An 18,243-nucleotide genomic window follows, 5' to 3' on the forward strand; every position below is an offset into this window, starting at 1 on the left:
CCTGTCCACGGGCGCCAAAAATGTTAGGGTGCCTTCTCAAAGAAGGCCTACTGTTGTTGGCTGTTTCCTAATTGAGTTGGAGAATGGGTCCGGATCCCCTCTCCCACACCATGCACTTAGAATGAGGACACAGACAACGTATCTTGCAACCAAGTCTGGTGTGTTCTGCTATCTCTGAGAACCCACCTTTATTTATACAGAAAAAAACCAATGGATATGAATGTAAAATGCAAAGTCATACACTATGCAAGTCATCAACTTCAAAGAACGGATAACTACAGATATGTTTTGACAGATATGGACATATAGTAAGATTAAATGTTCAATTAAAAATTGTTTACATAAGGATGTTGATACATGAACATTTTGTTATCTGCTTACAAAAATGTGAATAATAAAATAACATTAATTATCTGCTAAAAACAGGTGGTGGACCAGCTTTATGGCCTTGAACAGGATTCAGTTCAAAAATAGGAAAGTTCATCAGAAAAGAGTTTATTTTTCTTCTATTAAAAGAGTTTATTTTTCTTCAAACTTCGGATGGATTAACTCATTCCTCTCACCATAAAGGAGGGTGCAGGCGGGCGTGCAGCGGGTCACTGGTGCCCGATGACAGACTGGCATGTATTATTAGTTACAATCTACCTTGGTATCATTCCTGCTGTATTGTCGGATAACAACTCATCCATTCCGCTATTCTGATTGTCAGCTCTTGGGACTAGACACCACAGTTTTTGATGAGAGGGGGAGGGTTAGGCGACTTTGTTAGGTTGTAGGCAGATGAGGGGTTAAACAGCCTTGGGGAATCTAAAATGCCTTGCAGTTTTGCCTCAGGTGTCAGACTGGATTAATCACGCTTTATTGCAAATGGAGGACGAAGGGGGGGGCTTATACTTGACATGGGGGGGGCTTGTTGTGAATTAATACTCTTACCCTTTTTCTTTAAGATTAAGGACAGGGCGCGGGCAGTAATCCTGGGCGCATGCAAGTCATGTGTCCTACATTGACAACCCCCCCCCCCCCTTCCTTCCCCAAGTGCAATTAAAAAAGTTTCACAACTTCCATATAAATTTGGGTTGCAGAAACTAAATTTTTGGGGAGCGGACACCGCACTACCATGTTGATAGAGTAATAGTGGGGTTAGGTGGTCCCTTACTTAAGAGGGGGTATTCATTGGGAGCTAAGCCACCATCAACTATAGTTCGGACAACTGTGAGCCCCAGCATCTCCAGCTTGGCCAAATGGAATCCACGTAGAGTGTTGGGATGAGCGGCTCGCAGATACTTCTGGTACCATATATCTTTGGAGCAAGCGATATGACTTCCCTTTCCCCCTCCGAGATGTATGGTATTGCCTGTTTTTTGTTAGTGCAGTCCACCAAGATCATCCGCGAGCAAGATCTTTGGTCCATGTGTTCTGTTTTTACACTGTACAGGGCTACGTTGTTTTTTTTATTAATGACTCCATTGTGGGCGTCCAGGTAGTCACGGTGAGCCCGGAGATCAATACACGTTAATAAGCGTCATTACCAGGTGAGCAAACACGGGAAAACAGGCTCCACGCTCTGGACCGACATTTCTTGTCATGAGATGATCCAGGGTCATGTCACCAGAGACGAATGAAGCTCCTATTCTCTTGAGGCGGCGAGCATTGTCTCCTGAGGGAACAAAAGATTCTTTTTCTTCTCTGCAGGGGAGGGGTCCCAACGGTCACATCAGAACAAGTTAGCCTCAGGCACTGGGGTGTGGAGCGTACGGGACGTTCACAGGAATGTTTTTACTTGGATTGTATCTGTGTCATTGGGATTAGGTTAGAACGTAGTAAGTGTATTGGAGAATGGCGTTGGGGGGGGGGGGGGGGGGGGGGTATTTACAGCCACCTCACCAGGAGACGATGAATGTGTGAATGTAAACTCTTGGCAGCTCACACGACTTGATAATTACTAAGCAAAATCAGGGAAGGGTTAGAAAAAAAATCAACATTTAAATGTTTCCCTCTGTTTTATGGTCCCGCACGAGGCCCCAGCCATGAAACCAGTAACTTAAAGGGTTTCTCTATCCATTCTAACCCCCCTATTACTTCTGTTAGTTTTGGTTACTTCCTCTTACTTGGTTGTCACATCTCCGCCCACTCTGCTAGTTTAACTGAAAAGTGGTATCTATTCCAAGGTCCTCACGGGTATCAAATATGTAAAAACAAAGGAGAACTCCGAAATTATTTCTACATGTGGAATTTTTAGGTTTTTTTCCCCCGCTGTAGTTTGCCAAAAAATGTTGTCATTGAAATTCACAAAAATATAGAGGAATAATTGTAGGATTTTGATTGAACATGATGCCAGTAATTCCTCCTGTTCTTACCCTTTGTGCATGTTTTACTCCTACTAGATCACGACATGTGATCTGAGTAAAAAGCCAAGACCCTTTAAGTAAGTTCACCCCCCCCCCCTTTTCTGGGTGATCTCTGCTCCCTCACAGCAGGTGTATTGTTCTGGTGCTGCTGCTACTCTATAGAGGAACCATATATCACATGAACGCCGCTCTATAGGAGGCTTCTGTCATGGATACGGCGGATTCACTGATGTGGGTGCATGTATCCAATGTGTAATGTTATCTGAGTAACCAAAGCTGGTAAATAAGCACCTACATTGAAGTATATTGAGAATTTTTTTTGTTCACACTTGATTTTCTTTTCTTTTTTTTAAAACCGAATATCTAAAAAAAAATATATATATATATATTTTTTTTACCTCAAAATTTAGAATTTACTTCAGGGCCCCTGTCCTATGGCGGTCTAAGCCCAATTTGGAAGACCTGTACTTTGGAAGATGGCGATTTTCATGATGTCACCACATAGTGATAGTTGCACAGATTTTTGAATATACGTCGCCGCATGCAACTTTGCCAGCACTGGACCTAGGTGCGAGTCGCATCATTTTTTTCTACAACTTGCAACTGCATGACAGTGAGTGGGCGATGCAAGTTGTTTGTCGCCGTGTAGCCTTATCCTACTATGGAGCCTAAACTATAGGACAACAGGTCACAGGTCCCAGCAGTTCCTATTGTCATAACCCATGAAGGGACACGTCCGCCATGACATTGTATGGCAGATCAGCTGTTGTTTGGTTACCAGGCGCAGGGTGAGGAATGAGGATTTTTTCTCCTTTCCATACGTAAGATGTAACTGGCTCCGGTGCAGTTACTTATTCATGGCCTCTGCTTCTCATCTGAGCTCCTTAAACAGTGGTCTCCAATCTGCAGACCTCCAGCTCTTGTGAAACTACAATTTGGCTCCCCGGTCATGCTGGGAGTTGTAGTTCTGCAGCCGCTGGAGGGCCACAGGTTGAAGGATGGCTGTGGGTATGACCCCTAAAAGTTTTCACCAGGGTCACATTAAGTGACTAGTACAGAAGTAGTAGATCTGGAGAAAGTAGTCGGTGACTGGGGGCAGATGGGCGAGGGCAGGGGCACAGAGGCTTGGAGTTTGCTCTGCTCCCCTGGTAACAGTCTTGTTTATTTTCAATGGCAGGGATGGGAGAGGACGGAGCAGAGGAGCATGGAGGGGACAGTGGGCGCCGCCTGGCATTGTCCAAGTGCTTAGATTTAAATTCCCTTTGCCATGGTTACCAGGTGGAAGGAGGGAGGGTCCTGGGCGGCGGTGGAGGAGGGGCTGCCAGGGCAGGGAGGTAGAGGTGCCACGCTGCCGCTGGGGGGAATGGGGGGGGGGGGTAGTTTTTTTTTTCTTTTTTGCATTTTTCAAAGTCTCAAATCAGTGAGTGCAGGATGGTCGTGTATTGTGCGGACTCAGTGGAGGAAGAAGAGGATGGAGGCCGCTCTCTATAAGATACAATGAGGGCCAAGGGGGCGACACTACACGGGTGCATTCCTCCCATTCCATCACAGATGATATCTGAGCCTGTTGTGTGATACTGCGTGCTGAGATTCTGTATCTAAGCCTGCCATGTGTGATACTGTGTGCTGGGATTCTGTATCTAAGCGTATCTTGTCTGATATTGTTTGCCCAGCTGCGGTATCTAAGCGTATCATGTGTAATACTGTCTGCTGTATCTAAGCGTATCATGTGTAATACGGTGTGCTAAATCTAAGCTTATCCTGTGTGATACTGTGTGCTGAATCTAAGCTTATCATGTGTGATACTGTCTGCTGTATCTAAGCTTATCATGTGTGATGTGTTATCCGCTGAGTCGCTGAAACCTATCATGAAAGATTACTAAGAGGCTTAGATACACCAGCATAGCAGACTCATATAAAATGCTGTCTCCTGAGCGGTGTTTTATATCATATGATACTGTCCGCTAAAGCACTGTATCTAAGCCCCTCATATATAATACGGCCTGCCTAGCTGATGTATCCAAGCGTATCATATGTGCTACCTGTCAGCTGTGTTGTTACAATATAAGCCTATTAAGTGTGATACTGTCTGTCAAGGTGCTGTATCTCAGCCTATCATTTGTGATACTGCTTGTTGAGTTGCTTTATTTAATATTTGTGATACTTGCTGCTGAATTGCTGTATCTAAGGCTATTATGTGTAATACTGTGTGCTGAGTTGCTGTATCTAAGGCTGTCATGTATGATACTGTCTGCTGAATTGATGTATCTAAGCCTATTATGTGTGATACTGTCTGCTGCGTTGCTGTATCTAAGGCTGTCACGTATGATACTGTCTGTTGAGTTGCCGTATCTAAGGCTGTCACGTATAATACTGTCTGTTGAGTTGCCGTATCTAAGGCTGTCACGTATAATACTGTCTGCTGAGTTGCTGTATCTAAGCCTATTTTGTGTGATACTGTGTGCTGAGTTGCTGTATCTAAGGCTGTCACGTATGATACTGTCTGCTGAGTTGCTGTATCTAATCCTACCTATCGTGTATGATACTGCCTTGGTATCTAAGCCTATCACATGTGCTATTGTCCTGAGCAGGTGCATCTAATCCCATTATGTGTGATACCGTGTGGAGCTGATGTATCTAAGCCTGTGATGGTATGGGAGACGCTTTGTCCCTGCCTTGAGGATCCTTGGATTCTCCTTAGAACAGCCCAACGCTTCCTCTCTACTAGTAAATTGCTTTTCTTTGTTCACCGGCTATAAAATGGCCGTGAGATTTGACTATGGCAAAAGCCAGGGCAATAAAAGCTGCGGGGAGGACACAGTGTCCCCTCCTAAATAGTCGCCGTGGCGCCCTGCGCGCTTCATACGTGCAGACTATTTGGCAATCTGCGCCGTTGAATGGAGGCCAAGGTATGCAGAGAGACCTGAGGGGCAGCCCCCAGGATGGGACTACCCTCGAGCTGTCACCAGATCTGGCCTCAGGAGCTTACAATCTATGGAAAACTACTGCTGTCAGACTGTCTGCTTCAGTGGTGTATCTAAGCCTATCATGTGTGATACAGTCTGCTGCAACAATGTATCTAAGCCTATCATGTGTGATACAGTCTGCTGCAACAGTGTATCTAAGCTTATCATGTGTGATACTGTCTGCGGCACCTGTGTATCAAAGCCTATCATATTGTCTGCTGAGGTGGTGTATCTAAGCCGGTCATGTGTGATACTGTCTGCTTCACTGGTGTTTCTAAGCCTATCAAATGCGATACTTTCTGATAAATCATTGTATCTATGCTTATTATGTGATACTCTTTGCTGAGGTGGTGTATCTAAGCCTGTCAAGTGTGATACTGTCTGCGGCATTTGTGTTTCAAAGCCTATCATACTGTCTGCTGAGCTGATGTATCTAAGCCTGTCATGTGTGATACTGAAGTTGTCCGTGCTCACGGATCCGTGCGCACGGACAATTTTACAGCCCATTGCTTTCTATGGGGCTATTCAGATGTTCCGTAATTTCACGGATCCGTGATCCGTTCCGTTAAATAATAGGACATGTCATTACTCGGAACGGATGCACGGAAAGGATTCCCCATAGAAATCAATGAGATCCGTGTTTTTCACGGATGTACACAGATGTGACATCCGTGTTCATCCGTGAAAAACACGGATGTGATGTAATCAATGTCATTTAAAATGCTGTAAGACAGATCCGTGAAAAAACGGACACGGATACAAAACGGATGCAAAACGGACTGTTTTGCACGGATCACGGAGGTAGCTGCCGGACCACAATCACGGACCGGGAAAATCACTGAACGTGTGAATGCAGCCTAAGCCTATCATATATGATACTTTCTGACAGATCATTGTATCTAAGCTTATTATGTGATACTGTCTGCTGAGGTGGTGTATCTAAGCCTTTTATGCATAATACTGTCTGCAGAGCTGATGTATCTAAGCCTCTGTTGTATTATAACGTCTACTCAGCTGATGCATCTGTGCCTATCACATGAGGTACTGTGTTACTGAGTCAGTGGGTATCTAAGCCTTTCTTGCTGGTGTATCTCGGCCCATCATGCTCCCATTTCTAGGCTGATATAGTGACACCATATACAGGAGTACCTGTGGCGTAGCCATTGACTTTTAGTCTGTTAAAGTTAATAACCTTGCCACGGTATATGAGTGCACTCCAATATTACACAATACTAGGATACGCTTGGAAGAGGACCAAACATGGTTACTAATAGTCTACGTTCAGTCTGTGAATGGGCACAGCTTGTATAGGTGGAGGTATATATTACATTAAAAGTGTGACCCTAATGGTCTGGTGTATCTAAGCCTATTAGGTGTGATACCCTCTCAGACAACAATACAGTTCTGTGTTCCTTATGAGACCCACTCTGTAGATTGTAAGCTCCTGTGTTTCATTGTCCTGTGTGTCTCATTACGGCTCTTATTATAATAGTCATTGTCTGTATTACGCCCTCAGTCCGGGATATAATTAGTGATAATCGTTAGGCCGTCGCTTCCTCTGCCGCTTTTGTCTGGGTCCCTCATCCGCACCCCATGAGCCTGGGAACGAGAGTGTTAATGGAGGCCACCGCCGAGGGATTTCCTCCATGCAGCTTTTGAAAGTTTGAAAAATGCATCTTTACCTTTGATCCATCCTCCCCTCACCCCCCCCCCCCAGTATTTATCCTCCTCCTCCTCCCTCACTTATCTCTATTCTTCTCTACCCTCATCCTCCATGTACAAGGTGCAGCCATGTGGATAAAGTAATAAGAGGGGGGCACTTATTTTTCAGGAAGAACTTTTTGACTCAGCTTTCCTAGACTCCTGAATGACACGGATCTGCCCTTCAGGACTCCAGGAAAGCTGGGTGACAACAAGTCATATTGGAAAGCTGGGAATAAGACAATAGGATGTGTACAGGTGATGTCACACAGCTTTCCCGGACTCCTGACTAGCCACTCTGGTCGCTTATTAAGACATTGTGGCACAAACCGACCCCTTCCCCTCCCGGAGGCCGCCCCCGTTTTGTTTTTTCGCAGGGGCCCCCGCTAAGGATTAACCATTGAATCCTCCTGCTCGGCTCATAAATTTAGAGGGGTATTTGTAAGAGATGAGCGTTTTTTTATGGCCCCTCCCTGCGTTACCCACAATCCCCCTCTCCCTGTGATGCTTTGAATGTCAGTTGCTATGCAGTGTGCGCCCGGTTACTAAGGCGACAATAGTGTCATCGGAAAAAAAAAGGAAAAATTCATGAATGGAAGTTAATGACGGTGCAGAGGCTGCATATGTGGGAGCTATATATACACCCAGGGGCAGCACCCCGGCTACGCCACAGCCAGGCCTGTCCTGTGCCCCTCACACTCACCCTCTCCAGGCCTGGGTGTAGGCCTGAGGGGATTTAAAGGGCCACATACCCTGAAGTGCCGCACCATTATAACTTCATCATTCATGTATATATTTCAGGCGATATATATATTACTACAGTAATCATTTTCCCAGTCTGAATGGCTGATAACAGAGAACAACAGCCATACTCTAATATTTACCGCTATGGCAGAGAGTACGCTCCGTCCATGAACAGAGATGAATGGGTTACACAGTACCACGGCTATGGGTCACCATCAGTGTGGGGTGGGGGGCTCCTGTCGCAGCAGGCTGCATTACATCTGTGGACAACATGGATATTTTTGGGACACAATTAGAAGTGTCCCTTTAAGGAATCAATACAGAACTATTACAATACTGCACCTAGAGAATGACTCTCACCCAGTTGTGGGGTCAGGCATCAATGTTGGATTGTGTATGGTGAACGTTGTATTCTGTATTATACTCCAGAGCTGAACTCGCTATTCTGCTGGTGTGATCACTGTGTACATACATTACATTACTGATCCTGCACTGATCCTGAGTTACATCCTGTGTTATACTCCAGAGCTGCACTCACTATTCTGCTGGCGGGATCACTGTGTACATACATTACATTATCCTGTACGGATCCTGAGTTACATCCTGCATTATACTCCAGAGCTGCACTCACTATTCTGCTGGTGGGGTCACTGTGTGCATACATTACATTACTGATCCTGCACTGATCCTGAGTTACATCCTGTGTTATACTGCAGAGCTGCACTCACTATTCTGCTGGCGGGATCACTGTGTACATATATTACACTATCCTGTACTGATCCTGAGTTACATCCTGCATTATACTCCAGAGCTGCAGTCACTATTCTGCTGGTGGGGTCACTGTGTATATACATTACATTACTGATCCTGCACTGATCCTGAGTTATATCATGTGTTATACTGCAGAGCTGCACTCACTATTCTGCTTGCGGGATCACTGTGTACATATATTACATTATCCTGTACTGATCCTGAGTTACATCCTGCATTATACTCCAGAGCTGCAGTCACTATTCTGCTGGTGGGGTCACTGTGTACATACATTACATTATCCTGTACGGATCCTGAGTTACATCCTGCATTATACTCCAGAGCTGCACTCACTATTCTGCTGGTGGGGTCACTGTGTACATACATTACATTACTGATCCTGCACTGATCCTGAGTTACATCCTGTATTATACGCCAGAGCTGCACTCACTATTCTGCTGGTGGGGTCACTGTGTGCATACATTACATTACTGATCCTGCACTGATCCTGAGTTACATCCTGCATCATACTCCAGAGCTGCACTCACTATTCTGCTGGTGGGGTCACTGTGTACATACATTACATTACTGATCCTGCACTGATCCTGAGTTACATCCTGTATTATACTCCAGAGCTGCATTCACTATTCTGCTAGTGGGGTCACTGTGTACATACATTACATTATCCTGTACAGATCGTGAGTTACATCCTGTGTTATACTTCAGAGCTGCACTCACTATTCTGCTGGAGAATCACATGTGGTTTTGAAAGATGGTTCTATTATGTAAGGCCTGGCCTCCCATAACCCACTTATGATGTCATTTGACCCCGATGACATCACTGCTCTCTAGTCATAGGGCTCTATCCTATAGGGGCTCATGGTGGAGCCACGTGTATTTACTATATAGTGTAACAGGTGTTAGTCGTCTTCTGACGATTAGAGGGATTTCCTCTCGGCCCCAGGTGACCTCAGTCCATGCTGTCCAGGATTTACATAGGATTTTTAACCCTTCCCACGTCAGGGGGATTAGATTGTAAGCTCTGCAGGCACCAGGAATGATGTGTATGTCCTATGGTCTCCCACATGGCACCATATATAATCAGGATACTACATAGTGCTGCAGATCACCAGCCTGGGGTGGACCAGCTTGTCCAGTAGGCCCTAGCAATGGAAGGGTTAAGTGTGGGTGTGGCCTGTTCCCCTATAAACTCCATGTTTCTGAGAGATGTGTTCTGCGTAAGCCGCAGTGTGACGGTGACTATCCGCGGCTTATCCACTCCGAGGAGGGTCGGTGGTTTTAGCCAATTCAAATTTGGCTAATGTTGTTCTGATCGGATCAGGCGACTGATAATAGCAGCAGGCAATTAAGGAGATTGAATCTTCTCCTCGCGTCTTATCTCCCGTCTCATCCTCCTCTGCTGTGTCCACCCCGAACCCTGAGAGGGACACCGGCTATATCGCTCACCACCGGTCCACCATACAGCCGTATACTGTATATATGGATGGGAAACAGAGTACTGCCATATGTTATCATAAAAGGCAGTATAGCAGTTATATTCTTGTATATAGGAGGCAGTATTATAGTAGTTATATTCCTGTATATAGGAGCAGTATTATAGTAGTTATATTCCTGTATATAGGAGGCAGTATTATAGTAGTTATATTCTTGTACATAAGGAGCAGTATTATAGTAGTTATATTCTTGTATATAGGAACAGTATTATAGTAGTTATATTCTTGTATATAGGAGCAGTATTATAGTAGTTATATTCCTGTATATAGGAGCAGTATTATAGTAGTTATATTCTTGTATATAGGAGGCAGTATTATAGTATATTCTTGTACATGGGGAGAATTATTATTATACAAGTTTCCTGTGATGGTGTGTATATATATATATGAACTATTTTCTCATAAGTGAGTTGGACCAGATGTCTCTGTTTCTTTTCCTGCTCAGTTACTCTGTTATATCTGGATGATCAGTTTGCTAATAACACCACATTATGGAGCACCTAATGCAATTGACCCTTGACCCATTGACCCCTCCCTGCCATAGTGACCTCCATTAGGCAGCATCTCCATCACCGCCCTCTGGTTACAGATCTATTCTCTCATGGTTCCTTTGCAGTAAATGGAATCACAATCCCAGGAGAGATCTGGGAACTTCTCAATAAAAGAGCAGAACCCAAACTTTGTGGCTCATTCAGTCCTTAAAAGGCTTCCTTATCAGAAAAGATGGCCGCTCACCACATTCCCCTGTCAGCCGACCTCTCCTGCACAGCGTCCCATCCTCTGAGCCAGGACTTAGCAGTCCCTTTATATGGTGACGCGTTTCAGCCACATAGTCCCACCTGTCATATTGTGCTGTGAGTCCTCCCAGAACCCCTGTCCCTTCATCTCATTATAACTTTATTTACAGTGTAGTGACAATGGGGCGTGGCGGCTCTTACAGGAAAGTGTCTTACATGTGTAGCGTCTGTCTTGTGTCACCATGGCAGATGTGAGGGTCTTATAACACAGCTGGGTCAACAACATGGAGACCTATGTAATGTACCATCTCTTTACATGATGACAGCACTGGAGCTGAGCATCTACAACCCCCGCCATCTTACCATGTGTAACATCATGTGCAAATAACTAGCTGCCCCCAAACAGAACAGAAGCTAGGAGAAGGCCATTTATCAGTACTTGCCTTCTACTCATATACACCTTCAGTAGCTATTGGTTGACTTCTACTGATCTAAAGATAGAGTCAGTGATATACTCCAAAGCTGCACTCACTATTCTGATCCTGTACTGATCCTGAGTTACTTTCTATATTATACTGCAGAGCTGCACTCCCTATTCTGCTGGTGGGGTCACTGTATATACATTACTGATCCTGTACTGATCCTGAGTTGCATCCTGTATTATATTCTGGAGCTGCACTCCCTATTCTGCTGGTGGAGTCACTGTGTACATATATTACATTACTGATCCTGAGTTACATCCTGTATTATATTCTGGAGCTGCACTCACTATTCTGCTGGTGGGGTCACTATGTACATACATTACATTACTTATCCTGAGTTACATCCTGTATTATACTCCAGAGCTGCACTCCCTATTCTGCTGGTGGAGTCACTGTGTACATATATTACATTACTGATCCTGAGTTACATCCTGTATTATATTCTGGAGCTGCACTCACTATTCTGCTGGTGGGGTCACTATGTACATACATTACATTACTTATCCTGAGTTACATCCTGTATTATACTCCAGAGCTGCACTCACTATTCTGCTGGTGGGGTCACTGTGTACATACATTACATTACTGATCCTGAGTTACATCCTGTATTATAATCCAGAGCTGCACTTACTATTCTGCTGGTGGGATCACTGTGTACATACATTACATTACTGATACTGAGTTACATCCTTTATGATGCTCCAGAGCTGCACTCACTATTCTGCTGGTGGGGTCACTGTGTACATACATTACATTACTGATCCTGTACTGATACTGAGTTGCATCCTGTATTATACTCCAGAGCTGCACTCACTATTCTGCTGGTGGAGTCACTGTGTACATACATTACATTACTTATCCTGTACTGATCCTGAGTTACATCCTGTATTATACTCCAGAGCTGCAGTCACTATTCTGCTGGTAGGGTCACTGTCTACATACATTACATTACTGATCCTGTACTGATCCTGAGTTACATCCTGCATTATACTCCAGAGCTGCACTCACTATTCTGCTGGTGGGGTCACTGTGTACATACATTACATTACTTATCCTGAGTTACATCCTGTATTATATTCTGGAGCTGCACTCACTATTCTGCTGGTGGGGTCACTATGTACATACATTACATTACTTATCCTGAGTTACATCCTGTATTATACTCCAGAGCTGCACTCACTATTCTGCTGGTGGGGTCACTGTGTACATACATTACATTACTGATCCTGAGTTACATCCTGTATTATAATCCAGAGCTGCACTTACTATTCTGCTGGTGGGATCACTGTGTACATACATTACATTACTGATACTGAGTTACATCCTTTATGATGCTCCAGAGCTGCACTCACTATTCTGCTGGTGGGGTCACTGTGTACATACATTACATTACTTATCCTGTACTGATACTGAGTTGCATCCTGTATTATACTCCAGAGCTGCACTCACTATTCTGCTGGTGGAGTCACTGTGTACATACATTACATTACTTATCCTGTACTGATCCTGTAGTGATGCTGCGTTACATCCTCCAGTGCTGTGAGCAGAATTCATCTGGGTTTTGCTTGTTGTCAGACCCCCGGAGCTCCTATAATGCAGAGAGCACTTGCACAGATATTGCTGCTGCTTCCTCACTGACACCCTTCTTCCCTCTCTCCACAGGACGCTCGCGGATAGAGGAAGGGGCTTCTTTACGCCTTGACTCCCTTCGCTCTGATGACCAGGGCTGGTATGAGTGCAGGGTGCTGTTTTTGGATCGTCATCACACAGACGAGGACTTCAAGAACGGGACTTGGATCCATCTGACTGTGAACTGTAAGTCTTGTACCCCCCCCCCCCTTCCATATCACAGCTGCCTGATACCTGGGGGGTGCGGATCAGCACTCAAACCATATTGCCTCATGTACCACGTGCAGGTCCCCTGGCCCACACGTGTCCCTACACTAACTCCGCACTGTGTCGGTCAGCGACCGCTAACCCCGCAAAGCGTGCACAAGCAGGGAAGGGAGGTCATGGTACGGCCCTGCAACCCCAATGTCACAGGACCAGACCCAAAGTGCCTAAAGGGCGGAGAAAGCTGCCGCCAAACAACACAAGTGTGAATGTGGTCTTGTACTCACCATTTCTGCTACAGGTAGAATGGGAAAGATAGGAGGTACTGACATGTAAGCACAGGTGTATCCTGCTAATTTGGGTCACCCAAAATTATTTAGCAGTGTATGGCGGTATTAATTGGAAACTTAATTATATGAGAACTATATGGCAGTATTATGTTGACTCTTCAAAGCAGTATTACTTGGGCACAGAATTATGGCATTGTATGGGCTGTACGCTCTCTGTGTCAGTATTATTTTGGTACTATATGCCAGTATTATTTTGACTCTTTATTACTTGCGCCCAGTATGATGGCATTGTATGGGCTGTACGCTCTTTGTGTCATTGTTATTTCGGTACTATATGTCAGTATTATGTCGACCCTTTAAGGCAGTACTACTTGGGCACAGTATGATGGCATTCTATGGGCTGTATGTTCTCTGTGTCAGTATTATTTCGGTACTATATGGCAGTATTATGTTGACCCTTTAAGGCAGTATTACTTGGGCACTGTATGATGGCATTTTTATGAGCTGTACGCTCTTTGTGTCAGTATTATTTCGGTACTATGTGGCAGTATTATTTTGACTTTTGTACAGTATGATGCCATTGTATGGGGTGTATGCCGTTAGTGTCAGTATTATTGCGGTACTATATGGCAGCATTATGGTATGGTGGTTAATGATAAGCAATACTATGACACATGAAACTTTACTTGTTTCCTTCTATAACAGAGATAGGGAACCTTCGGCCCTTCCAACTGTTGCAAAACTACAATTCCCATAATCCCTGGACCGCCATAGTTAGGCATGATGGGAGTTGTAGTTTTGCCCCAGCTGGTCTGCTGACGGTTCCCCATCCCTGCTCCTGTATCAACATAGTTAAGGTCTGAATACCAGAGGAACCTTTTTACTTTTTTGTTTGTATAGAGCAGCTCCTTCTGGCAACAGCAGCGCCCCATGTAGAGATGGCGGCATCCATGCCAACACAACACTGCACTGTTTAGACTGGCAGCGATGTGAAGAATAGCAGTGCCAGCACTAAGTGACGCTACCCCCATTGTACTGTGAGTGCCAGGTTACTAGTTTAGCCTCCTCTGTATTGTGCTCTGTGTTCATCCAGAGCTTGCACATTCATGAATAGAATGCCAGAACGGCAGTGTAGACTGACACACAGGCAGTTCTATTGCTTAGGGCAGTGATGGGGGACCCACGGCCCTCCATCTGTTGCAAAACTACAATTCCCATCATGCCTGAACAGCCAAAGCTTTAGCTTTGGCTTCCCAGGCATGATGGGAGTTGTAGTTTTGCTACAGCTAGAGCGCCAAAGGTTCCCCATCCCTGGCTTAGAGGGACAAGACATGTACTATGACCCTGTATAATAAATCGCCAGCTATGCCCAAGTGCAGCTGGCCCTTTAATTGCGAGGATTAGCGCTTATGCCCCACGCTGTCCGTACAGACAGACGTCCAGAGCCGCCACCTCTATACCTCTAAGCTATGAAGAAGATGATGACATCCCCACAGTGGGTCTAATCCTCGCAGCAGAGGCTCCAGGACCTCAGTATTCAAGACATAGGGGGCGTTCCTGACTTCCTGCCCCCTAATTTAGCCTGCCATGGGTCGGGCTTTGTATCCTCCGGGACCCCCTGCCAATGACTTGTTGTGACAGGAAGGTCCCTGGAGTCTATCCTTGTGGTCATAGATGAAAGCCGACATCTCAAGGAACGTCTACCAAACCAAAGAAGTCAAGACAAGGCAAGAAGAAAAGCAAGTCGCCGCTAATTAGATCTGAATTGAAGTTTTGGATGACCTCTGACCTCCATCCTTGCTTTACACCCTCCCCATCCCCCCTATCTTTTTGACTTAAGATGTTTCGAGGCCTTGTGAGACTCCAGAGCTTTTAGAACTTTTTGGCTAGAAAACAAAGAGAAAAAAAAATTTGGCCTGAAACGCGTCACATTACATCGAGCCTAAAGTCGCGGGAAAGTTTGGCTCAAAATGCGCCACTCACGCCTACTGTAGTTGGTGGCGGAAATGTGGGCAAAGCCGATAAATAGAAAAAAAAAATTGTGGCTTGACTTTGGTCGCTGACTAATTTCCACTGTTTCTTGACTAAACATATAGAGGAAGAATTATCAAACATGGTGTAAAGTGAAACTGGCTCAGTTGCCCCTAGCAACCAATCAGATTCCACCTTTCATTTTCCAAAGAGTCTGTGAGGAATGAAAGGTGGAATCTGATTGGTTGCTAGGGGCAACTGAGCCAGTTTCACTTTACACCATGTTTGATAAATCTCCCCCATAGTATCCTTTAAAGTGATAGCGCCCCCTATACAGCACACGGGATTGCGGCTGTCATCGCTGTGATTTTATCTGGCAGCCGCTCAGGTGGACGTGCATGAATGACTTCCCACAAAGCACATCTGTGTAAACATGTGTAGATCACCTCCGGGGAAACGTGTTCACACGAGGCTGCCGGTCTAGACGTGTACCGATTAACCCTTCCCTGCCCAGCCGACGCTGCACATGTGCCCACAGGCGGCATGTTATGTTTTATAAATTGCTTACAAAATACTGCAATAACCTGTAAATGGAAGAACCGCAGGGCCTGGAACACAGAGGTAATAAGCCAGCCGTGTGTGCCCAGGTTATTACAGCACAGGCCTGCACAAAGAGCTACAACTTATACCAGCTGTACTATATACTGAGGTTATACCAGCATGCTCCATAACACTATATACAGGAGATACCCAGGTTATGCCAGCATGCTCCATATCACTATATACAGGGGATACCCAGGTTATACCAGCTGTACATATATAATTATATACAGGAGATACCCAGGTTATACCAGCTGTACATATATAACTATATACAGAAGATACCCAGGTTATACCAGCTGTACATATACAACTATATACAGAAGATACCCAGGTTATACCAGTTGTACATATATATTATATACAGGATATACCCAGGTTATACCAGCTGTACATATATAATTATATACAGGAGATACCCAGGTTATACCAGCTGTACATATATAATTATATACAGGAGATACCCAGGTTATACCAGCTGTACATATACAACTATATACAGGAGATACCCAGGTTATACCAGCTGTACATATATAACTATATACAGTATATACCCAGGTTATACCAGCTGTACATATATAATTATATACAGGAGATACCCAGGTTATACTAGCATGCTCCATATCCCTATATGCAGGAGATGTATAACGTGTACCAGCAGGGGGTGTAGCAGATAGGTGTTGGTTATAATACGTGGAGGATGGAGATTATATTACAGGGACTGTGGGTGGATATAATGTGGTATGTGGTTTGTACAGGAATCTTTGCATACAGCAGGATCACAGTCCCATTCAGCTATACATGAGTCTGTGGTTGGCAGCTCCCCCCTCCCCCACACACACACTCCGGCAGAGAATACGGCAGATCTGTGGGTGTTTAAGTTTTTGTGGGTTTTTTTATTTAACCAAATTTAAAAAAGAAAAAAAAAAAAAAAGAAAATGAACCATCCACCCCCTTACTGGACCAGAAATCGTCTGCCCTGTTATACCTCCCCCATGATGCACATTTAACAGACTCCATACGTTTTGCCTTCACAGCTCCACCTTCTTTCATCGAGACTCCTCCCATATACGTAGAGGTTCGTGTCGGAGACACCTTGACCCTCACTTGTGTGGCCAACGGGAACCCCCAGCCGGTCGTCTCCTGGAAGCAGGACAATGTCAACGTAGCAAGCGGGGACAAGATCCAGGTAAGATGCACAATGCGCTATACAGGGAGTGCTTCAGTTGTAGCCCCACCCCTGCTTCAGTTGTAGCCCCACCCCTGCTTCAGTTGTAGCCCCACCCCTGCTTCAGTTGTAGCCCCACCCCTGCTTCAGTTGTAGCCCCACCCCTGCTTCACTTGTAGACGCACCCCTGCTTAACTTGAGCCACATGCATTACTGTTATTCCTTTCATTCTGTGGTGTTGTTATCCTCCTCCCAGTACGATTACACACAGCAGGGTCCTGCAGAGCATTCTGGGAGTTGTTATACCGCTGGAGCTGTGATGTTATAGGAACTATGGGGGAGATTTATCAAACATGGTGTAAAGTGAAACTGGCTCAGTTGCCCCTAGCAACCAATCAGATTCCAACTTTCATTTTCCAACGAGTCTGTGAGGAATGAAAGGTGGAATCTGATTGGTTGCTAGGGGCAACTGAGCCAGTCTCACTTTACACCATGTTTGATAAATGACGGCCGTAAATTAAAATGTTGAAGTGGCCATGGAGTGGGATGCCCTGAGGCGGGGAGCCACCTGGGGCAGATATCCTGTGTGCACATACAGGAATAGCATTGTGCTCATAGAGGCTTACAGCGACGGGTACGGCAGGTGTGTAGCTAGATGTACACAATGAATTTGCACTGTAGACAGTAAACATTAATGCGCTGTTGTTTTTGGAAGTCAGCGGTGTCGTCGCACTATCACCCTGTTTACTCAGAGCTCGCATTGTCTTCCTGCTCCATAACAATAGGCGACTGGAGCTCATTTTACAGCGGATAGTGTAAGCTGCTGTCTGTGGGACTCTGGCGCACTCTAGTGTCCGCTCATTGGAACTGCACTCATTTTATAGTGCATAGTCAGTGGGTGTTACAGGATATAATTAAAAGGGGACTCCATACAAGCCATGTATTTTTTTTATTTTATCCCTTCCAGGTCAATAATGGCTCATTACGTATAGTTGGGGTGCAGCGCTCCCATGCTGGTGCCTACACGTGTCACGCAGCTAGTGAAGAGGGCGAGGTGACCCACACTAGTCGTGTCCTGGTCCAAGGTATGAAATGATTCCAAGTGTTGGGGTGAGTAGAAGACACCATGAGAGTGTATT

The 18,243-nt window shown here is 45.1% G+C and overlaps 1 protein-coding gene across 4 annotated transcripts in view; it reads left to right on the plus strand.

Moving 5' to 3' along the window:
- Nucleotides 1–18,243, plus strand: part of IGSF9 (immunoglobulin superfamily member 9) — a 65,041-nt gene that overhangs the window by 22,513 nt on the left and 24,285 nt on the right. For 3 of the 4 annotated variants that reach the window (XM_069949974.1, XM_069949976.1, XM_069949975.1), the window contains exons 4-6: nucleotides 12,905–13,057; nucleotides 16,974–17,125; nucleotides 18,072–18,189. In XM_069949974.1, the coding sequence (XP_069806075.1) occupies nucleotides 12,905–13,057; nucleotides 16,974–17,125; nucleotides 18,072–18,189 (423 nt within the window). Of the gene's footprint in view, nucleotides 1–12,904; nucleotides 13,058–15,699; nucleotides 15,958–16,973; nucleotides 17,126–18,071; nucleotides 18,190–18,243 lie in introns of those variants that run through there. The other variant, XM_069949977.1, reaches the window with a different exon arrangement.

The sequence above is a fragment of the Dendropsophus ebraccatus genome, chromosome 13, assembly GCF_027789765.1.
Source record: "Dendropsophus ebraccatus isolate aDenEbr1 chromosome 13, aDenEbr1.pat, whole genome shotgun sequence".
Taxonomy (NCBI): domain Eukaryota; kingdom Metazoa; phylum Chordata; class Amphibia; order Anura; family Hylidae; genus Dendropsophus; species Dendropsophus ebraccatus.